The sequence below is a fragment of the Phocoena phocoena genome, chromosome 17 (genome assembly GCF_963924675.1).
Source record: "Phocoena phocoena chromosome 17, mPhoPho1.1, whole genome shotgun sequence".
Taxonomy (NCBI): domain Eukaryota; kingdom Metazoa; phylum Chordata; class Mammalia; order Artiodactyla; family Phocoenidae; genus Phocoena; species Phocoena phocoena.
Genome location: NC_089235.1, coordinates 48,485,820 through 48,510,790, shown reverse-complemented (window position 1 = coordinate 48,510,790; position 24,971 = coordinate 48,485,820). Strand labels below are relative to the sequence as shown.

At 34.0% G+C, this 24,971-nt stretch overlaps 1 protein-coding gene across 37 annotated transcripts in view; it reads right to left on the bottom strand.

Moving 5' to 3' along the window:
* RIMS2 (regulating synaptic membrane exocytosis 2) overlaps nucleotides 1-24,971 on the bottom strand; it is a 591,263-nt gene that overhangs the window by 134,910 nt on the left and 431,382 nt on the right. For 15 of the 37 annotated variants that reach the window (XM_065895352.1, XM_065895359.1, XM_065895350.1 and 12 more), the window contains one exon: nucleotides 21,173-21,273. The exons of the other annotated variants lie outside the window; for them this stretch is intronic. In XM_065895352.1, coding sequence (XP_065751424.1) covers nucleotides 21,173-21,273 — 101 coding nt within the window. The remainder of the gene's footprint in view (nucleotides 1-21,172; nucleotides 21,274-24,971) is intronic. 37 annotated transcript variants of the gene reach the window in all.

Genomic DNA, 24,971 nt, shown 5'->3' with positions numbered 1-24,971 from the left:
ACAGGAATGGCCTCAGGGAAGAACATTTAGGTAAAATCTGGGAAATAAACATTTGGCTTAATATTAGGAAGAAAAAATTTTTTTATTTCTGAATTTGAAAAAAAAGTATGATGAAGTTGCCATTGTAACTTATAAAAACCAATTTTAGTAGCATCAATTTTCTCTTTAATCCATTATGCTTCACTGAAAACCTAGAGATAATATAAAATCTAATTATTAAAACACTAACTTTTTAAAGAAAAGTCAAGAGAAAAGAGCAAGTTTAATTTCTGAAAGGTTGCTGGAATTTTGATGAATCCTAGAAGTACTAGAAAAAATCATTATTATTTACAATAGTTCAAACTTTCTGGAACTGAAATAATCAGATGGTCATCTGGCACAGCCAGGGTGCAGGGTGTTCTGGGTGTTCAAATATTCTGATAAATTGAAAACCTTCATAAATGCTTTATGTTAATGACGTGGAATGTAAAAAAGAATAGGTTTTGAAGTCTGAAAAATGTGGAGTAAGGAAAACTTGCTAGCTGGGTAAACTTGAGCAAATTATTTCACCTTTAAAACAGTGTTTATAAAATAATAGGGAAAATAATATCTTCCTTGCAGGGCTATTTTGAAAATTAGAAATAATACATGTGTGGTGTCTGGTAGAATATAAAATAATGCAGCCAGTATTATTACTGTATGACTACTACCTGATGGCTATTACTAGGTTAAGAGACTATCTGCTAATAGATTTTTTTTTGTAAATATGCTCTTAAACATAATGGTGAAAAATCCTTACTTGGTCAGTTTCACAATGGAGATCTTTATATCATAGATACTGGCAAATTTCATAAAGCATTAGAAAGATGATTATCTTATATAAACCATTTACTGTGACTTGAATAATCATTACCCTAATAAATAGTTCTGTATGAACAACAATTCACTGAAAATATTAGCTAGATATAAACATTTTGGTAAGACAAGTTGAATGGCAGTAGGGTGTAGCGTAAACATTAGATCAGATTCAAATGAGCTGTTTTTTTTTCCCCCAGGATCTCCCAGTATCTTGTTGTATATTTTTGAGTTAATAACTGGTCATTTTCTTTAAATGTAAAATATAAGAATTATTTTGAAGGCTACACAAAATTTTAATAATCAAATCCTTAACCTAGAAATATATATTTATATTAGGTGAGATATGGCCTTTCTTAATCCACTCTAACTTTCGACTTTGTTGGAATTCTAAATTATCAAAAAAAAAATACAGTTAGGGCTTCCCTGGTGGCGCAGTGGTTGAGAGTCCGCCTGCCGATATAGGGGATATGGGTTCGTGCCCCGGTCCGGGAGGATCTCACATGCCGCAGAGCGGCTGGGCCCGTGAGCTATGGACACTGAGCCTGCGAGTCCGGAGCCTGTGCTCCGCAATGGGAGAGGTCACAACAGTGAGAGGCCCGCATACCGCAAAAAAGAAAAAAAAAAAAAAAAATACAGTTAAATTCTTCAAAAAGCTATTGCCTTTTTTTCAGGAAATATCTATGTAAATAGAACTGTTATGTTTGATTTTAAAAGGAAAACTATTTATTTACAGTGGATTTATTTGGAGAACATTTAGTCCATGGTATTCTTTTTCAAACTAAAGTCATTTTAAAATATCAAAAGCAGGGCTTCCCTGGTGGCGCAGTGGTTGAGAGTCCGCCTGTCGATGCAGGGACACGGGTTCGTGCCCCGGTCCAAGAAGATCCCACATGCCGCGGAGCGGCTGGGCCCGTGAGCCATGGCCGCTGAGCCTGCGTGTCTGGAGCCTGTGCTCCGCAACGGGAGAGGCCACAACAGCGAGAGCCCAGCGTACCACAAAGAAAAAAAAAAAAAAATCAAAAACAATTTACTTTAAATGACAATGTCTTCAGCCATTGCCTAGAACAGCATTTCAGTGGTTGGATCCAATATTATCTATGTTAACTATTATATTTAAAAAATATATATATAATATATATACACATATATAGCCAGTATATACTGGCTAGCATAGATAACGTTGGATATATGTATATATGTATTTTTTCCATGACATTTATTAAAAGTAAATTTGATCTCAAGTTGAGACACAAATGGAAGTAATTTCCATTTTTGGACATTTCATATATATATGAAAAATGGATGTTTCAAGAAAATTTTCAAAATTATTAAATTGTTCCTAATACTACACTGTATTGGGAGAACTTTATCTTACTCATTCTTAGAACTTATAATAAAAAGGAGAAGCATATTGCTATTTACGTCTTTAAAAATAATTTATCGTTGAATAGAAAAGCAGTTTTGGTATTACATTTTTTTCTTTGCTTTTGCTCATGGGATTACTATGTCATCTAAATGCAAATGAAAAGCCACAACTTTTAACTTCAGGAAGTACTAAGGGTAAATGTAATCATGAAAAGCACATGCTTTTCTTGGCTACATAAATTATTTGGTTTGTGATCTTGAGTTCCAGTTTTTTTTTTTTTTGCTGTACGCGGGCCTCTTACTGTTGTGGCCTCTCCCGTTGCGGAGCACAGGCTCCGGACGCGCAGGCCCAGCGGCCATGGCTCACGGGCCCAGCCGCTCCGCGGCATGTGGGATCTTCCCGGACAGTTTTTTATCTGTTAAAATGTGGACAACAATCATACCCATCTCCTAGGTTTGCTGCAAGGATTAAATAAAATAATGTACATAAAGCACTATTGGACACATAAGAAGTGTTTAATAAATGACAAATGATGACAATGATGGTCATGATGATTAGATAGTAGCTGAATACTGGCTTAGTATCAATTCCAGGAATATATTTACTAAAAGAAATATTAGGTAAAATACCCAAGAGTAAATTTACTATTTTAAGACTGCTCTAAGCTATAATAAAATGTAACTATTTCTATATATATCTAAGAGACACATTTCAGAAAATATATTTATAAAGCAAAATAAAATATTAAATCAAACTTTCCCCCCAGTATGTTCTCAGGCCTCACCTGCCCATTTGGACAGGTTCATTCATATCCCATCGCCTCATAGGGAACTAATTCTCAACTGCAGGATAAGGAATAGCTTTATCTCAGCAGGAAATAAATGGCACTTCTTGGCTGACATAGAAGATACCTCGTTTTTAATATTTGCTTCTGGTACTTTATCCTAATATCCAAAGCCACCTGGTACCTGTGTATCCCATGTCTTCCTGATTGGTTCTTTTCTGATTTTCTTTGCCTTCATTTCTGAATCCTAACTGCTTTTTGACTTTTGTATTTCAGTAGTTAGGATTCTGACTTTGCATATTCTAGCCTTTGTCTTTTCAGGTCATCATGACTTTTGATCCTGTTGCTATGATTCATAGGTACATACAGGTTAGCCTAAGGCTTAAGAATTTTTTTTTTTTAAACACACATGGTATATATACATTGCACATATCTTTGGCTAAGACCTCTCACATAATCTAGTTTGCTGAGCTGAAATTTTGGATATGTAAAATTTAAGGAAAGATAAGATTCCACATACTATAGTTTTAAGCCTTTATATAATTCATCACATGCTACCTCTTGTTATAGGTGTGTGTGTGTGTGTGTGTGTGTGTGTGTCTGTGTGTGGGTGTGAGTGTATTCATATTTATTGGTAGTTTTCAAACCTATTAGAATAAAAGCTCCAAAAAGCCGGAACAATATCTTCCTTATCTTTGTAAGTCTCTTAGCACCTAAGAGTCAAATATTTAATTTAATTTAAACTCGGAGGTTTAGCTTTTGTACCAGTAAGATAAGGATAAATTTCACTGTAAGGATTCTTGTGAGGAGTAAGAGAAATAATATATTCAAAATACCCAATCATGTGCTTAGCGCATAGCAGCTGCTCATTTCCAACACCGAAAGCAGCGGGTCATAAATAAAAAGACACTGAATGGAATAGTTTAAATAAAGGAAAACTACAAATTAGCTAAAAGCTCTAGTTTGATGATGATTTTGTTGTCTACCTAAGGCTTGTACCAAATGCATTTTTCTGTCTATTTCTAACATGTTTACCTTCGGAATATAGCTCAGGCTTCCATTAAAAATAGACACATGATTAACAGAATGAGAAATATGGAAAGGGAGAAATAATGGGAAAAAGTTTTAAAAGTAAAACTTAAGAGGAACGTATTTTGGATACATTTAGATTATAGCATCTTCAAGTATATAATTCACAAAAAACCCAAAGCAAAGTTATAAATGACCTACTATGGGAGTTTACTTTTAAAATGGTTCATTCTTTTTGCTTTTCCTAAAGTATGAAAAACAAAAGTTATATAATTTAAGTGAGACAGAAGCAGCTAAATTATTATTATACCAAGGTAATGAGTTACGAATGTGAATAAGTTCATTTATTTAGGAAATGGTTGGTATTGTTTTGGCACTATACAATAAATGCTTTAAACAATTAGCATCTATTAGTTTCCAGCTGACATGAACAATGGATGATGTGCTCATCATTATCTTTAATGAAACAAACAAAGAAGGTTTACTGCATAGGATTACAGGATCTCAGCTGAAAATTGTGCTGACTGGAGATCATTAAAGTCTTGGACGACAGTGCGGGAGCTTTTCCCGACAACATTTTGATGTTTTGTACATTACTATTAAGCAGATCATGGAGCAGAAAAATTTACGGGAAATTATTGTTCTCCGGGATGTTCCAGACCCTACAGTTCTTAAGTGGCCTGGAAAAGTTAATGTTCTCCCTATTTATCTAACATTAGTGGAAAGCAACAGTACATCAGCAGAGCTCTACTGCAAGGAAAGTTATTATCAAAATTTTATAATAACATTCCTGAGAAAAAAGTAAACTCAGATTTCTAAAATAAAATTTTCATTTTCTCCTATACACTCATTTCAAGTTCTTAGATTAAGTAATTTCCTAGTTTGAGTTCTCTACAGCATCTCAGCAACTCAGGTCATTTGAGCTTTGTACGTGAACCTCTATGAGACGTCCTTAAGCATTGCTTGTTTTCAATTTATTGAATCTCACCATAAAACTGCGATTTATTGTCTAAAACTCTAGTCCAAGAATTGGTTATGGCAAAATACTGGGAAGCAAGAAAGCTCACGTTTGAAGAAAAATATTTTAGGCCATCAAGAAGTACTTGTAGGAATATTTACATCATATTCAGAGAGAAAACATGAGTAGATCGAAAAGTAGGAAAAAATTGAGGCAAACATAATCTTTGGAAGATAAGAGGGGGGCTGAATTTCTGGGCAGGGCTCTTGATATCAGTCTGGCGGGTCTAGAGGAGAAAAGAACAGAGCAGAGGGAGTCCTGGCACTGTGGTAAATGAAACAATCATAAGAGCAAGAAGATGCTCTCATTTGCATCATCTTATTTTTATTCCATATAATAATTCCAAGAGAGTAGAAGTTGTGTTTTGTTAGTAGCACAACTGTAGGTACTTGCTTTTTGAGGAGCTATTTCCAGATGATTTTTTTCTCTGTCCTAGCCAAAGTTCTTATCATTGTCTGATTTGAATGCTGATTGTGTAAAAATCTGCTTGTAAATAGATAATTTTCTTTAGATAGGACTCCTAAAGAAGGTATTTTGTGTTAAGTTCTCTACTTTGGAGGGAGAAGACAGTGAGGAAAGGCCACAGAAAACTGAGGGTTAATTTAAGATTTAGTTTTGTAAACAGTATCCTGCAAATGAAATCCCAGCTAGAAAACTCTTTAATTCCTTCAAAGAGAATTAATCACTGCCTTGAGTATTCCTAAACTAATTTATGCCTTTCTTATACCTTTATCATGTCTCTCTGTCTCAGTCTCTGTCTCTCTCTTATCTATCTATCATCTGTCATCTATCTATCATCTATTTATCTACCATCTATCTATCCTGCTAGATTATAAATTCCTTGAGGATAATTACTGTCATATTTATTTTAGTATTCCCATTATCTAGATCAGTAGTGCCTGACTAGAAACTCAATGAATGTTTAATGAATAGAAATGAGTGGAATGGTTGTTTTATCTGGGCTATATACTGAGGTACTATCTCCAGTATGAAGTACCAAATCAGAGTATAAACTACTGTAATGATAGCTGAATAGAGCTGAGTCACTTAATCCTTTCCTTCTCTGTGATGGCTATAGATAGGAAGTGGTGTGCTTATACGTATTTAACAACCAGCTATTCAAAAGGAAAAAGTTCTGATTTACAGAGCCGGCTCATTTCTGAAGGCTAAATACTCCCACTGTGGCTGATTTCAAGTTACCAAATGGTCACTGAATGCAGAGTTGGTGCATACCACCAGGGGTGGGGGCTTAGAAATAAATGCATTATTTGTAGGACTCACAAAGACTTGTTAGGAGAAAAGATGTACGGGACAACAAGATATCATACCTGCAAACTACTCATCTTGTGAAAGATGGAACAATAACAGCTTAAGATAAAGAAACACAATTGCAGACAGAGTAGCCATTAGCTTGGAGGCAAAGACTTACTAAAGAGCCACTGTTCCTTGGTCTGAAGGAAATTTGTAAGTTTCCTGGAGAATTTGTAGAGGAGGAATTAATGCTAGTAGTCAATGATGACTTTCTCAAAGGTCTGGCTCTGTGGGAACTCTGTGTCTCTTAGTAATTAGCTGTTCAAGGTACCTCATCCTTTATTTACTTCCATTGATTCCTCACAATTTTCAGAGATGGAAAGGCCAGTTCTGCGATGAAATCCCAGGTTTAGAAATCTCAGGTAGCTGCAGAGCTTGTGCTTTTGCCTTTAACAAATGCATTTACTATTTTCCTTCTCAGGATCCTTAACTCTTCCCCCATTCTAATCTATCATTTACTAGAACTGTTCTCAAAAAACAAACAAATACCAAAAATGTCCTAATTTATCAGCCAGCACTGTCTTCTTTCTTGATTTTGCTATTACATCTAATATTGTTGAAGTCCTCTCTTTTCCTGAAACTTTTCCATAATGGCTTCTCAGATAATGTCACTCATGGTTTCTCCCCTATCTCTCTATTTATTCTTTTTTAAAATTTTATTTATTTAATTTATTTATTTTTGGCGGCATTGGGTCTTTGTTGCTGTGTGTGCGGGCTTTCTCCAGTTGCAGTGAGCGGGGGCTACTCTTCGTTGCAGTGCTCGGGCTTCTCGTTGCGGTGGCTTCTCTTATTGTGGATCATGGGCTCTAGGCACGTGGTCTTCAGTAGTTGTGGCACGCAGGCTCAGTAGTTGTGGCTCGTGGGCTCTAGAGCGCAGCCTCAGTAGCTGTGGCACACGGATTTAGTTGCTCCGCGGCCTGTGGGATCTTCCCGGACCAGGGCTCGAACCCGTGTGCCCTGCATTGGCAGGCGGATTCTTAACCACTGCACCACCAGGGAAGGCCTCTGTTTATTCTTAATCTCCTTTGCTAGCGTCACTTTCTCTAACCTGATTTTAAATTAGATTATCCCCAAATTTCAATCTTTAGCCTTCTTTTCTTTTCACTATACGAATTCCCACAGAATGATCTAATCCATTATCTACCCATGTAATGACTAAAAAATCCTTATCTTTCCCCCTCACTTCTCTCCCAAGCTTGAGACCTGTATTTCCAGGACATCTAACAGGACATCTCCCATATGTTGTTTTGTAGGTACATCGATTTCAATGTGGCCCAAATCAAATTTATTCTCTTTCACTCCAAACCAGCTGTTCTTGTATCTCTTATATTCCCTCCATTATTTCATAGGCTTAATAACCAACTAAAACCTAGAAAACTTGTGAGTTATCTTTGACTGCTTTCTCTCCAATATTCTCCATTCTAATCAGTTAAGAAGTATCACTAATTTTATGCAAACAAATATCTGGATAATAAGATAAGCTACTTGGGACTTATGAATGGGTCCTTGGTCTTTCATATTCATAGAGTCTGTTATACCTACTTATTTGTCTCACTTGCTGTTGAATGTCTACCAATATTCTTTCTTCCCCTTTGTTCTTTACTAAAAGAATCAGATTTATTTTGGTGGTCTAACAGCAACAACAAAAAAAGAAAAGAACTTCATTTTTTAGAATCCCTTGTAGCTAGGGTGATCCTTTCACTTGAGTCTGGCCTCTGAGGTATAAGTAGGAACTTAGGGGACACAGTTTGGAGAGAACTATTACTTTTCTGATTACAGTGGGCTGGCTTAGCTGTTATGGTCTTTGCCTTTCCCTCTTGGCTTTTCTTTCTGATTGGAGTTTACATATGAGCCTACGTTAGTAGTCATTTTGTGACAATGGGGATGAATGCCTTCCTGTAAGAACAGGGAGCAGAAAGACAAGTTTTAAGAACAGAGAGCTTGGCTTTTGAAACAGTAGTACCAGCCCTGAACTGCTGCTTGAATTTCTTGTTTATGGGAAAAAAAAAGATCCTTATTTATTCAGATGACTTTGTCTATTTGTTATGAACATCTGAATGTCAATCCAAATGGTATATCACTCATCCTGTTCTGTGCCTGTTCTGACCTCATGGTAAAAAGGTACACTCTTGGGCTTCCCTGGTGGCGCAGTGGTTGAGAGTCCGCCTGCCGTTGCAGGGGACGCGGGTTCGTGCCCCGGTCCGGGAAGATCCCACATGCCGCGGAGCAGCTGGGCCCGTGAGCCATGGCCGCTGAGCCTGTGCGTCTGGAGCCTGTGCTCCGCAGCGGGAGAGGCCACAACAGTGAGAGGCTCACGTAGCGCAAAAAAAAAAAAAAAAAGGCACTGTCCTTTGACACCAGATTGGCTTATTTACTTAGGGTAGGAAAACATTAAACCTGACTTGGAAATTCATGTTTTTTCATTCTTGAAATAGTTAACCTGGGTTGATTTTTTGTTTTTGTTTTTTTCGGTACACGGGCCTCTTACTGTTGTGGCCTCTCCCGTTGCGGAGCACAGGCTCCGGACGCGTAGGCTCAGTGGCCATGGCTCACGGGCCCAGACACTCCGCGGCATGTGGGATCTTCTCGGACCGGGTCACGAACCCGTGGCTCCTGCATCGGCAGGCGGACTCTCAACCGCTGCGCCACCAGGGAAGCCCCCTGGATTGGTTTTTATAATTATGCTTATACTTGACATCAAGGAAAGTTAAACTAAAGAACATAACAATCCATGACCATAACACTAATAATTACTAAAATGTGAATAATTTTAATGGTTTACAAACAACTTTCATATATTTTATATGTTACTTTCTTTTCCCCAACATCTGACAGCTATTACTTTTTAAATTTACAGATAATATGTATTAATACTTAGCCATTTATTATTTTAGATGTATCCACATAAGGTAAATAATTTTCTTTTTCCACAGCTTTACTGAGTCTTAGATTTATTTTTATGCCATTTATTTTTCAGTAATATCTCAAACAAATGTCATCTGAAATTTCTGCCTCAATCAAGAAGTCTGTTCTTCCCAGACCCTTAAATGTATTAATAACAATATCTCATTCTGATATACGTAACATTTCATTTACATCCAAGCTCAGAGAGAGTAGAACAGAATGCCTGCTGCTAGTGAAAAACCAATGAGGCCATTATTCTTCCACAAAAGGAGTTACTATTAAAGCAATTATACCATTATTATGATTAAATGCTTCTCCAAGCCCTCGGATTATAGACTTGTAAGATCCAGCTAGAATTAGGAAATATCATAAATAAACTCTCCTTAGTCATAAAATTCCTGACATTTAGTTCTTTGTAAACATCTTTAACTATTATGTGGCTTATTATGTAATTTTTTAGAGAATATTTATATCTTTTATTAGGACATCGGGTGGTGATATTATAGATATTAAGTAGCAGGCTAGCATCCCCAAAGTTGTAACGGAAATAAGACATGAGAACATAGCAGTAGGATCATGGTCCTGGGAATCTATAACGGGCAAAAATACAAGAAAAATTAATGGATTGAGGATATGAAGTGGTGTTCCCTTTCAAATATTAATACCTTAGAAAGTAATAAAGTAACTCAAGGTACTTGCATCTAAGAGAATCAGAGCTAAATAACAGCCTGAAAAACAACATATTATTGAAGAAACTAAAAGGGCCTGAGAATTGCCCTGATGGATCAAATGCAAGCACAGGGCAGATATAATTACATTCTGTTGAAAATCTGGAAGAGGTCCACTACCCTTACTCCTTGTGTGAGAAGGTAGGGTAGGATCGGTTGGATTTGCATGAAGACCATTTGGGGTGGAGTCAACAGTCAAACATGGCAAGGAATGACAATTATGTCTTGCTCAGACTCTAGCAGTAGCATCTGAATAGGACTCCTTGTCTTTAACATCCTTTTCAAATTCATCTGAAGTATACCATTAGAGTATCTTCTAAAAGCACAGATTTGTAGATACTGGTGACTTAAAAAAATCTTCAAAGCTTATGATTTTAAAGAAGAACATTCTGGATTTTTAACTGAGTGATCTAAAGCCCTCCACAATCTGGTCCCAGACAACTTTTCCATTCTTACCTCTTAATACGTATCCCAATTTGTTAAATGTTTCTATTCTAAAGAACTACTAGCTGTTCCTTAAAACACAGCTTGTGCTCATATGCTTTTATAACTCTGCTTAAGCTCTCCCTCTGCCTGTTATGTCCTTCACATTATGCCTTATTCTACAGTGTATTCCCAGATTTCTTCAAGCCAAATGAATATTTCTCATTTTATTTTTCCTTTGCATGATTTACTTGTATTGTACTACTTAACACGGCCTACTTTGTATGAGCACTACTTTTTGTGCATGTTTCCCTAATTAAATTATGAATTCTTAGACTGGAAGGATTATGCCTGCCTGCTTCCTCCTTTCCTCCCTCCCTCCTCTTTCTTTTTTGCATTTCTTCCTGCCTTTATCCCTTTCTTCCTTTATTCTTTCCTCATTCACTTAGTCCTCCATTTTATTATTATTTATTTGATTGTTTATCTGGTAATTTTTCTTCTTTTAATGTTGCAGAACCAGAATGCAGACTTAAAGCTGATCAGCTTCAGAGATACCTGTGGTATGCAGTTCTGAGTAGCAGGAAAGAAAACACTACTAAATGTTCCCCGAGATAACAAAATACGTTCAGATATTTAAAAAGGAGGACTCATATAACCATCCTTTAAGAAAAAAAGCCCAGGAAAATTATTTGGCACTGAAACATACTTTTAGTTATTCACTCGTCACTGAGTCATTCAAAAAAAATCACAGTATTTTAAAGCTGAAAGTGACTTCAGAGAGGATGTAATCTACCTTCCTCATTTTATGGATGAGAAAATTGAGAGAAATAAGTTAAATGAATTAACTAAGCTTATACAACTAACTTGTCAGTATTAAAGTCATTCTATTTCTTTTCATCAAAATAAATTGTGAACCATAAATTCATGTTTAATGGGATACTAGGCAGCCTATTTAGAACCTAAGCCATTTCTTTTTAAAATATTCACATATAGTTTTCTTCTTTAAAATAAAGATTTTCTTCCTTTTCTGAAATTTGAAAACTATATAAAATGACATGTATAATCAGAATACAAAACCAGCATGGAAGTAACACTACTATACTACTTATAACTATATGTGGATGAATTTTAAACAAGTAAGATATTTAAATAATAAAAAAAATACAAACAAACCTGAATAAAAAGACATTTTATGTCATTTTGAAATAACACCTTCATATTCCATCTAAAACTCCGATGATTTTTCTTTTTGGCAGAGAGTGAAAATGGGCTTGAGAAGTAACATGTTCTTACATGACTGACCCTGAAGACTGTTAGCCTTGAAGTGAGTATTCCTAGTCATGAAAATGACCTAAGAAGGGTCAATCATAAAATCATAGCCATTTCTTTGTTAGTCAGAAAGCTATATTGAATGGTGGGTTTTGGTTCATCTATCAGAACTGAGTTCAACTGTAAAGTTTTTGTTACTCCTACCTCACTTGTTATAATAAATAATAAAAACAGCTACCATTACTGGGCTTTCCCATGTGCCAAGCTGAGTTCTGTACTCTTTTACATACAATATTTCTACCTCCTGAAATTATCACCAGCCAAAAGTTCCTTCTCTCATAAGAGATCTATTCCAAGGTTAGCTATATTATTTCCAGTCTGGAGTATTATTTTATAATTTTCAAAATTGATGATGTAGAAATAATCAAAATTCCATGTTTAGGAAGATATTAGTAAATTAATTTTGCTAATAAATAATATCTGTAATCCTTCCAACTGAAGAAAAGTTACAACTAGTTTTTGTGCTCATGAGCAAAGCTATTACATAATAAAATTGTAGATATGTTCAAATTATAATTAGCCAAATTAAATTGAAATTATAGACGTGGAAGACTCCATGCTGCCCTCCTAGTTGACTGATTGCCTTAATTGACTAAAGGTTTTGACTTAAGTCTCAATTCAAACTTAGTTTTCAATTATTTCATGTGAAGTATGAAGCAAAAACATTATACACATACCTTTATTCTATAAATCATAATTATTATGCCATAAGTTAATTATAAAATCTGTAGATTCAATCATTTGTGAGAATACATTGAGTAGAGAGCCTGACACTGATCAGAGATTACTGAATCAATAATGAGACAACACTAGATAAAGGAAATGAAATACAGAAGATCTAGTTCAAACCTAATTTTAAAGATTAAGCTACAAGATTAAATGATTTGCTTAATTAATGATGAGGCTGCCTAAAACCCAAGTGTTAATATATAATGATGTTTTTCAACATGGCCTCCAAACTACCATATATTTGGGTAGCACTTTATAGATAACACAGAATTTGTACACAGAAAAAGGTTGGGTTGTGAAGAACTATTGGGCAATGTATCCAAAGTCTTATAAATGGCAGAATCAAAATTAGAACCTAAGTCTTCCAATTCTTTCTGAGTATTCTTTCTATTATGATTAACTCTAGACAGAAACCAATAATCATATGTCCATTAGAAAATCTGTTTTAGACTCTTGGGTAATAACCTACCCATACCCTCTCCAGAAGTTCATATCTTGTCCTTACTTGCCCCTGGAGAAACTACAAAGATGAATAAACTATATCCCCATTCTCAAGAAGTGTGAAGTTTAATAAAAAAGTAAGAAACAAGCAAATAAGCACCACATAAGACAGAATATATGTATTTTAGGAAGTGATAATGTCATGGTTGGTTCAGAGGGTTTATATGTTTTCATATCTCTGTTGTCTTGAATATTCTTATATTTGTAATTTTTTATATGGCTATACTTAATCCTTTTAAATTACATGAAATTTGAGTTGGAAAGAATGTTTCTGCATTATATATCACATTTTCTTCCTTCCTCATTCCTCTTATCCTCCTTGATTCTATAAAGCAAGATCTCTCACCCTTCGGTGACCCATATCATTCATTCCTTGTATCCCCCCAAAGGGCGCTCTAGTTGTCAGCAAACCAGCAACCCTGGAGGCTTGATGAAAGCAAAGGTGAATGCATAAATTTCTATTTTTGCTGGAGGTAAAAGAAGAATGTTTCCCTTGTGTGTTCTTAGGAAATATATAGGAAGCAATTATGCTCTTGGCAATAGCAGCTATTGTCCATAGACTGACCCTTTTACCAGAGAGTAGCTAGATGCAATTTATTTAAAGATCTTTCTTTTGTTAGTTTTTAGCAACATTATATTTACTAAAAAGAGAGAAATTACAATTTCTTCCGTAATTTTATAGTGTTCTACAACATGTAAGTTGCTGTCCCAGTCATCTCAAATGACTTCTTCATAATTAAAAATATCTTTTTTATATTTCCTGACCTGACATGTGGTTTTCCTGGCCTGATATGTGATTATACAGTATGAGGTAGCAATTCACAAATATAATGTAAAGAGAGAAGACACATGCTTGAATGTCTGGCTAAGAAAAACATATTTAAATTTAAATGTGGTTTTATAACTACGAAAAATAATTTTTAAAATGAACTTGCAAACACAAAAATATTTCATCTCCTAGGATGTGAGAAGGTAGTTGGAGAAATAGAGAAAATAAACACAATTTTGAAAAATCAAAAAGTTTGAAACAAAATAGCTATAGTTAGTTGCCTAAAAATACATATTTACATTACAATCAAATATGCTTTCATAATGCATTAAGGTGATAAACTAAAAGACCATTAACTACTTTGTATAGATATGTTATAGCTTAACTGTATATCCCCCAAATTCATATGTTGTAGTGCTAACTTCTACTACCTCAGAATGTGACTGTTTCGGAGATAAGGCCTTTAAAGAAGTAATTAAGGTAAAATGAGGTCACACTGGTGGGCCTTAATCTAATATGACTGGTGTCCTTACAAGAAGAGGAAATTGGAACACAGACACACACAGACGGATGACCCTTTGAGGCCATAGCAAGAGGGTGGCCAACTCCAAGCCAAGGAGAGAGGTCTCAGAAGAAACCAAACCTGCCAACAATTGATCTTGAAATTCTAGCCTCCAGACTGTGAGAAAATTAATTTCTGTTGTTTAAGCAACCTAATCTGTGGCATTTTGTTATGACAGCCCTAGCAAATGTTAAGAAAAAAGAAACCTAAAGTTAGAAACTTTTATATTCAAAGATTAGTCACAAACTATAGAATTTCTAAAATTCCATTAAAATTATCTATTATTAAGTTTGTAACTGTGGGTCTGTTACATAAAGTGAGGTATGTTTGTACATGTGAGACAAGGAAGAAATAAATAGTTGTTGCTTCCATCAGCTAAAATATGGAGGAGAGGAATTCTCCTTTGGCTCAGAGCTTTAGGATATGTGTGTGTGCATATCATAGATTTAGATAAATTATGTGTAAATTTAATTTTCTCTCTCTCTATGTTTAAGTTAAATTTGAAGTACATTCCAGCTGGCTAAAGAGTAGAAATGGCAAGAATGATAATTTGTGGTAGATAAAAATTTGACTAACCTGATAAAAATGAGACAACCCAAATCACTTTTTAACTTTTTAGATCATTAGTTTTTACACTTTTCCTCCCTTTTTCCTCCCTTTTCCTCCCACCTATTTTTTAGGATTACCTTAAAGATATACTAATCTGTATCTAGCAGACTGTTGCTGGCAGGGTATCTGTTGAAAATAATTTCTCTTTTTCTCTTTCTTCCCCATCATCATCATCATCACCATCACCACCCCACCATCATCACACGACAGCTCACATTTACTTATTCCTTATTATATTCCAAACTCTGTTTGAGTTATACATAACATATAAATAGACTTAGTCTTGAAAACTATCCTATGAGGTAGGTACTATTATTAGCACACTGCTAATTTGGCTAAAGAACGTGAAGCTATCTTATTGCAGGGTTATACAGAAATGAACACAACAACAGAGAAAATTGACAAAGTAGAATAGACGTTTAGAGAAATGGCAGGTTTCAGTGAAGAAATCCAGGTGCAGCCATTGGCATTCTCCCTGGCATCTTCATCAGTAAGTGATTAGATTTCTTGACTAGTTTGGGATGGAAACCATGAGGAGGTGATCTTAATTCTGATTTTTAAAAAATGAAACCATTCTGCTGGATATCTGGCTAGACTAAGCTTAGCAGGAATTTTTTTGAAAATCTGAATCCTACTTCTGTTCATAAAGCAGTTGAACTGCTTATGCCAAGAAACGATGCTTCATTACTTCCCACAGGACTTCTTAACCTACTCCTTGAGGACCTTGCAGGGTAGAGATCGGGTTACTAAGATCACTCCTATTAGAATTCTCTTGCTCTATGTGTCACATGATTCCATCACTGGCACAATGGTGTCTGTTTCATGAGAATACCAGGTTCTCTGGGTAGCTTGAGAGTCAATGATGGAGCAGCTCTTCCTCCAGCGGGCACCAGGCCCAGCTCAACTGTACTATTATTGGGCTGGGCTGTGTTATATACTACCAGAAACTCAACTTTTGTGCTTATCCAAAAAGAAAATCTCCTAGCATTTTATATCTATCACTGTTATAAAATTATACCTTGCATTTCTTCACTTTCAATAAATACATGTATTTCCACGTATCATCTTAGTGATTTGTATAAGGCCACCTAATGTACATTTTAAAATTCACTTTTTATAAATTTTTCAGTTTTCAGATCCATTTATGTCACTGCTGTTAAAGAGTATTTCTTTTTAAATACCCATACCCATAGCCATATGCCTACCTGTTAATCAGCTTGCCAAGAGCCAAGCTCATGGAATGTCAACCTTGATAACATCATTTCTTAATTTCAGTAATTTAGCTTGTAATTCTCATCATATGTTATGTTCCAGGCTCTTTTTATTTTTTTATCTCTTTGAAGATTCATACAGTCTTTCCCCCTAAATTTGATCTCTGCTGCTTCAGTCTCTTTATTTGAGAATAAAGGGAACATTCAATGATATTTGAGTTACACTAAAATCCTTTTCATCAGCTCAGTTATTTCTTTACCACTTCTTTTCAACCTTGTCATATTCATTTCTGGTGCCTATGGCACATTTGCTGTTGTTATAAAAAAATAATAACAAATATCTGCACCATTTATTAAGCATTTTACTAAATGCTAAACCATGTATATACATTATCTCATTTCCTCCTAATCATCGCTGTATGGAATAGATCTCAAAGCCCTTTTTAATAAAGAAACTGAGAGTAAGAGGTTAACCTACCGAAAGTCACCCAGGTGGAGTTTGCTTGTCTCCAGGCTGTGTTCTCATGTCCTACACTGTACTCAAGTACTGCTGCCATATTTTGGTGATATTAGAGTCTTAAAGTACTCCTGACTCACAAACACCAAACTTATAAGCAGCCCATAGATGCCACTCCTCACCAGCCCCAGCCTGTCTCCCCTCTTCTGGTCCCTATTGCTTGTGTTTTGAAAGTCAATTTAAAACACTTAAGGCTGGCCTTAAATGTGTATTCTCAGTGTTGAGAAGACAGTAAGCTCTAACTAAGGTAACAGCCTAGTTAACAATGGTGATCTACCTGCCAAAAATACTTTGCCTTTAAAAGTCTGAATTTTTTTTTATATTGATACTGCCTACAGCTCCATCGTGTGAGGTTTATTTGTATTTACAGACCTTTTTTTTTAAAAACTATCTCTGTGTTGTGTAGTTCATATTATAATGTAAATTACTTTAGTGGGATTGCTTTCTTCCTAATATGTCTCTTTGACATCAGTGAATGGATTCTTACAAGACAAGAAGCCTGGAAGAAAAGGTGACAAGTGCCCAGGATCAGGTATGTACAAAGAATGGAGAAAAACTCTTTTTTTCCCTTTCTTTTGCTGTGTTGTGCTCCACTCCCAGAACACTGACTCAGTCTATTAGATTGCAGGTTAAATGGATTAATATGAACTTCTGGTCCACATGTGAAAAGTTCTGCAAAATTTATGGGCTATCTTGCTTAATTCTAGAGTGATAAATAAGAAAACAGAAGATTATAAGTGCTACAATAGGGGTAAAGTATTTTTGTGATAATTTTGTGGGAACATTACCACCAAAAAGGAACATGTTTTTCTACAGAGAAATAAGCTTTGAGTTCCAAATAAACACGGTATCAGTAAACTGTGTAGTTTCTTTGTTGAAATCTGATGGACTACCCTTTTAAAAAATATCTTCCAAGTTCATTTAAAAACATTAAATATGGCTAAGTTAAAAAGCAAACATCATATACTTATATAAATATTATCAAATTCTCCATATTAATTTTCAGATATACCTACATTGTTTATCAATTATTGCTAATTATTGTAATTATGTAACTCATAGAAGGGTAGTTGGTCTATGCTGAATTATAATTCACATTGTTAAATGTAATAAACAAACGTTTTTCTGAACCAATGAAGAGCAGAGAACATTGGTTTTAAGTTGATTCTTAAATTATGTTGAGAGTAGAATAGATGAATCACATGTAAACTGGGATAAAGACAATGCAATAGGCATGAAAGGGTGCATTGGCTACATAGTTAAATTCTGTTTTGAGGGGAAAAGCCCTGAGAAATCATCCACTGGTTAAATAGGAATCATGTCTGCATGTGGTTTTGATGCTTTTATTAAATATAGGCTGTCTGCTTACAAATTTCCTCATATACTTAGAATATGTTTAGAAAGACAGTAACTTAATAGGCATTGCTCTGCAGGTACTTTCAAAGTTAATTACTAAGGAGATATTTTATAAATTAGTAAGAATTGTTTACAACTGTCAGTGCAGAATGCTTGAAAAATTCAGGGAAGCAATGCCATTTAAAATGTGGAATGTGTAGTTTAAAAAAACATTTCGCTAACAATTATATTCCATGAAAGCTTTTAATAGCTTCACTAGAATTTCAGGAATATAGCTCATAAGTATACCATATGCTCCACAGGCTTTGGATTTAATCTCAGTTATCTCAAAATTGAAAACCAGATTAGCTACAAATAATACTTTCCATGATTTAATGTGAACTTGGGTAGATTACTTAACCTTTCTATGGCTTAGTTCCCTTACCAATTAAATGATCTTTTCACGAATTAGAGTTAATGTATTAAAGTGCATAGCTCAATAGCAAGTATTTAATTGGCACTCTTTCTCAAACAAGGAAGAAAAGAATGGAAATATAAAGTGAATATCCCTAGTTTAAAAGAGAGGGGATGTAGTTGAAAATTTTAATCTAAATAATTGTTAGTATGGAAATGAATAATAACTAAATCTATACATGTGCTTGACTGAAAAGAATCCTCTGTAATTTTCTCTTTGATCCATGAGAGAGTTAGATCGAGGTAGGGATGACAGGCAGATAGATGACCCAGCAAAGATAGTTCCACATCAGGAAATTTGTAGTGGAACAAAATAGAGTCGTGCTTTGGATCCTTTTCAAAAGTTGTACCTTAATGACTTGATTGCATTTTTGGTTAGGCTGAGTGCACAACTCCAGCAATAGTAAACAGAATTCTATGTACTTGACATTCAACAGATAGGATTTGTTAGATACTAGGAGAGGCCTTGTAAAGGAGTCAGATCACTTATTCTCAGAAGAACATGTTCATTTTTAAATGACATCATCCATCACTGGCTTCTGGCTAAAACCCTAAAAAGAGGAAGTCAACTCATTCAGTTACCTGGAAGTAAATTTTACATGCAGCCCACCTTAGAGCAGTGGTTCTCAAACTGTAGTCCACATCTCAATCACCTGGGAGGCTTTTTAAATCCAGGAACATCACCCCTAGAGTTTTGATTAAGTAGGTCTGGAGGGGGTCAGAGAATTGCATTTCCAAAAGTCCTTGGGTGATGTTGAGGTTATTGGTCTGGGTCTACACTTTGAAAACCACTGCCTTAGAGAATATCTAGGAAATTATTTGCTTAGCATAATAAGTCCTTTGCCAAGACTTAAATTTTTTCTAACCTAAAATAATTGGTGTCAAAGCTATAAAACTTTGAAGCCTCAGGCATTCTTTAGTATTCCTTTGGTCCATCCCCTTGTAATGAATTTCTGTCCGGTATCCATAACAAGAATCATTGGCACTGCTTCTAAGGAACTTGTTTTTATTGTATGAACAATGTAAATCATATGAATGACCCAGTTTCCTTTTCTGCCTTTGCTGCTTGTGAGGAAGCTCACAGTCAAAATATAAGCCCCACATGTAGCAGGTGTATAGGATCTCACACTATGCATTTTGTTCACAAGCTTTACTTCTGGCGTTACCTTGTTTTCTATTGACCTCATTTTCCCTTGATACTCATTTCTTCACTGACGATATTATTGAGAGTATTTTAAAGAATCATCTACATTCCTTCCTGAAGTATAGTGGGATATAAACAAACAAAACAAATATGTGTTACCTTATGTTTATGGAAGCTTTAATATCCTATTTTATCAGGACTTCATGCCTTGGTCTTTGGATTATATAATATGAATAAATCAGAGCTTAGAGCATAGCAGATGCCACAAAAGATCAGGTCTTTCTTCCTATTTAGCCCTAGGCAGAAATATTTTTAAAAGTACCTGGAAAGGCACAGATATCATTTCTGATACCAAGCTCAAAAGGTTAGAGATATATCTGAAACATACTATCACTGCAAATCTGTTTTCTGTGAAATTCACTGAACCTATTTGAAGTTATTCATATTTTCATTTTAGAATAAAATTTCTAGAAGTTAAAACCTGCTAAGTAAATGCAAGGCTATTTTTTGTTTGTTTTAAATTTACCTTTCTCTTGGCATTAGGCCTGTGCCATTTCCAGGACAGCAGAACAATCCTGTATTCACCACATCAGTCAACATTCATGTACTCTGGGGAAGAGACTGGTGGCTTGGAAGGTGATGCTGAGGTAAGAATATCTGCCTCCTCTAGGTTGTATAATGGAGAAACTGAAACCTATGCTACCTACCACATACGCACATCCAGCATAGCCAGTTGTGCTTTACTTCGTAAGTCTTATCTTTATTGAAGAATGGGCTATAATTGAGAGAAACTGACGGTAAGGATAAAATAGACCTAACTGTATAAAAATCCAAATTGCTTTTCTCTAATACACAGATAACAGACCACAAATATTACATGACTGCAATGATTAGACCACATAATAATGAAATGTTAGGAATAAGTTTTGCTATTTTCATTCTTTTGTTAAATCTTAAATAGGTACCTCAGAGCAAAGTCTTTGAATGAATAATATGATGAGCCTAAAAATGTTTTGAAAATATAAAGGCAATGAAGGGCAAGAGCAATGAAATACTACTTTTTTCTCCTACATTGGTAGACTTCACACCTCAATTTATTACCAAAAAGTGGTTCAAAAAGATTCTCACTAAAAAACTTTTTGAATTCTTTATAACACCTCATGAGTATGTATTTTGTTCCAATAACTTATTACTAAATCAGATTGAATTAAAATGCTATCAAGTAAAAAAATTCTATATGTAGGAAAACCATAAGATGATAATAGAAGTTCTTCCTAAACATTTTTGAGGGTGTTAGGGCCTTTATAGGTTTTATAAAATGAAAAATTCTAAAAGCTTTGTTCTTCAGATCATTTATGAGTTTCATTTCCTTAATCTCCTATGTTATATAATGATTTTTCTAAATATTAAGGCAAGTCTATACCTAAAAGTTGGTATACAAACACATCATAAATTTTAGCATTTAATAATATCATGGGGCCATCGCATTATATGTTTGTGTCTGACTAATCTGCATTCAGCAGTTTGAGAATCTGACAGTTTCATATGATTAACTGATTATTTTACAACTTTTAAAAAGAAAAATGTCTTGCCTTTGATTGGTAATCTTGTTCCAGTCTGGGATCTGATCCGGCTACCTGTTTGTATTTGTTAATTTTCATTTGGCGATTTCTCTCCTCTATATCCATAGCACCTATCGAGTAGAAAAAAACCCATAAAATTAATGTTCAGTTCTTGCTTCTGAGCCCAACTTACAGGATGTATAAAAGAAGAAATGCTAGGCTGATATATTACTTTCATTCAAGGTAGTATGTACAAATTAAATGTCATTTTTTAGATTTATTTAAGTATGCAAGTTGGTGAATAAAAGCATGATTATTAAATATGTGAAATAATTTAAATCTGAATAAAATGTAAACAAATGTAAATAGAAGACAACAAATCTTCATTAGATAGAAAATACCTTCTGGTACATATATGTCCAGGAGAATATATTTGACAGCACATAAATATGACAATAGTAATATTATAAGAATTTTGGCTTGTAATGAATTCATCAAGGTTCGAATTATTTACTGGAAAGAGGTTGTAAGTCTCACTGGTTTCAAATACATTTTACAATTGCATTTAGAATTATCATAAAATCATCCCATGTATTAAAGCAGGTTGCTCCAACATACGTGTGGATGCAGTTATCAAGATCTTTTGAACTTGAATTTTCTAGAACTAGGATGAAGAAAGAGGCACTTGGAATAATACTCCTGAAAACATACCATGCCTATAAAGGCAGAAACTGAGATAGTAAGCCTATTATAAGATGAGATTAATGCTGTCTATAACAGGTGCTTCCTCAAAACACATCAACTATAGATATCAAGAGGGTTTTTAAGAACTTTGGTAAGAATAAGAACTAAATTCAGTAGGAAAACCTTAGCAAACATGAAAAAGTGCTTTAAAATTATATTTATGATTTTTATTAAAGAGATTTTATAGAGAAATTCCATTTCTCATTAATAGGCATAATGGAAAAACAAAATCTCAATTGTATGCTACAAACCTACAAACTGGGAAAAATAATCATAGCTTAGTAGGTTCAGTGGGTTTCTACAATAAAATGTCGTCATGTAAATCCACAAACACTGGGTCTAGGTAAGAATGTAAACATACACACACATACCCCTGGCTTAAGATCATAACTTTAAAACTGCAGTAAAGACATATAGACAAAAGTGTGCCCATTCAAAAATAGGTATTTTAATACTCATCCTGAGAAAAACCTCACTGTATATTTGATAACCGCTAGTAAAAAAATTTTAAGTAAAATTTGATAATTAAAATAAGATAAAAAGGGAAGAAAAAGTTTCAAAAAGGATTAAGAAAATCTTGACTAAAAGAATGTATAGAGTTTAGATTATATGACATCTAAGTAAAAGAGCAAATTTAAATCAACTAAACAGTTTGAGTCAAATTTTAATAATGATTTGATTAATTGATTCTGTGCCAAATTATAAAATGGGGAATAGAAATATAATGTTAATATCAGTTGAATGATACACAAAATCAAGTGAGTGATTCCATGATATAAGTGTGAAATATGGTCAAGTATAAATGTCTTTTATTCTATTAAAATACAATATTGGAATTGTTTGTACCTCAAGAGATATTCTCAGATAAATATGTTTATTTTCTCCAAAGGCAAGGGAACAAAAAAGCCATCCCAGCTTCAAAAAATTATGTATGCTGAAAAAAATATTAGCTAAATTAAGTGTTTGGGAAGTTTCTTTTAAAAAGTTTAATTTTGATATTATAGTAGCAAAACAGTATTTTAAATATAAATAGCACCAATAGACAAAGTTTAAACACATTTTACATATACATAAATAAATATATATAGACATATAGACATATACACATACATACGTACATACATATATACATTTTCTAATGTTGAGACTATTTCCTGGACATCGACCTCCTATGACACTACATTAAATTCTTCCTGATTATTAGATAATAATGTGTAATATTCAAATTGTCTCAAATTCTTTTTGGTATAAGGTAAATTATTAATCAAGTAAACTAAGAAAATATGATTTCTTATTTCATTAATATCTTAATATGATTTCTTATTTCATTAATATCTTAATAACATAAGCCATTTAAGAGGTTTACCTGTTTTTAAACCAATAAACTAATTGTGGTTATTTTGAACCTGAAAAAGACTACTTAATGTGTCCAAAAAGTTAAAAAGTCATATTTATTGTGTTGGTATGGCAATCAAGTAAAAAAAAAAAAGTTAAGTTATAGGTAGATTTTGTAATCAGAGATGCAATTGAAAATGGCCATATTAACCAACAGTAAGACAGTGGTTGCTTAGGTTTCTACATATACACTACGAAGATCATCAGTACACCTCCAGTGATTTCTGTAGTGCACTTCAAGCAATAGTTTTAAGTTTGCTTTTCCAAACACACACACTCTTGGGGTCCCAAAGCAGCTTCACACACCACACTTCTTTGAAATAGGGACATAGGTCTGGCAATAATGCAATTCATAATGAAGCTAAACAGTGATCAGAATATTGTAGGATTGCTGACTCAGTGACCCCATCTTGTGATCTTAAGCAAAATGCTCAAATCTGGGGATCTTAAGAGGGAAAAATCTCAAGTCCAACGGCAAAGCTCAAAGAAAGAACACCAAAATTCAGAAAACAAATTAGAGAATCTATGATTACAACATCAGGGAAGTTTAAGACTATTAACCTTATCTAAATCCAGAAACTGCATTGGTTAGTATACCAAATGTTTGTGGCTAATTTAATGATTTTTCTCTTTTCTCCACCCTATCCTTTTCTTCTATCGATATATAAATATTTGGCTTCAGGTTTATAAAAGTTTTCCTTTAATTGAGATTAAAAAGTTTCATTTCACTAAGTGGCTATCTGTTTCATGAGGGTTTCTGATGAAAATAATCACATCTGTAATTCCTTCTTTCTTTGATTATTATATGTCTTCAAAAAACTTAAGATGTGCCTTTAAATAATCTGAGATTAGAAAACAAATTACATTGTTAAAAATTTTACAAAATAATACATCAAGAATTTGTGGAGTGATCATTAAAAGTTTACATTTTATAATTGGATTTCTTCTAAATTTTATCCTTGTAAAGGTACATGTTAAATTTGCTTTCCAGTTAAATTTAAGAATTAAAGACATTTGTGCAATGTCTTAATCAAATTTTTATTAATAGTTAGAGATTTCCAACAAAAACTATTCCTTGTTGAAACTATCTAAATAATTGATGACAATGTAAATAAAATGTATTTGCACAAAATACATACAGAGGTATCATAAATGTAGTCTGAACATAAATCAAAATATTATCTGAGGCCTTTTTTCTGATTGAAGCTAAAGAAGTATATTACTTACCTATTAGAAATCTATTTATAAAATTAACTATATTTTGCCAAATCATCAAAGAAAGGAAAAAAATATTTTTGATAACTATCCTATTGAATCCTAGTTTACAAACTTTTCTTCTAAAAAAATACAAACACTGTGGAAGAGGCACAACAAAACAAAAGATGATTATGGACAATAGTGATGACAGTGACAGAAATAACATATTCCAAATGGACAAAGTTTAAAAGGGCAAATTCATGTACTCTTTAAATGCTACAGTCACCAGTTAGGCATGTACCAAATTAAGTATAATAAAAAAAGGTATAATCAGTGTATGCAGCTGTTTTCTCACTTTGAAGTAACAATTACACAAGAAAAAGCATAGCTATTTGTATGTTTATTTTCTAGATTCAGTAGGATAGAGTATAAAACAGTTTACTGATGTCTTTCAAAAGTCAAAGGAATAGGAATAGAAATTGTTAAAATGCAT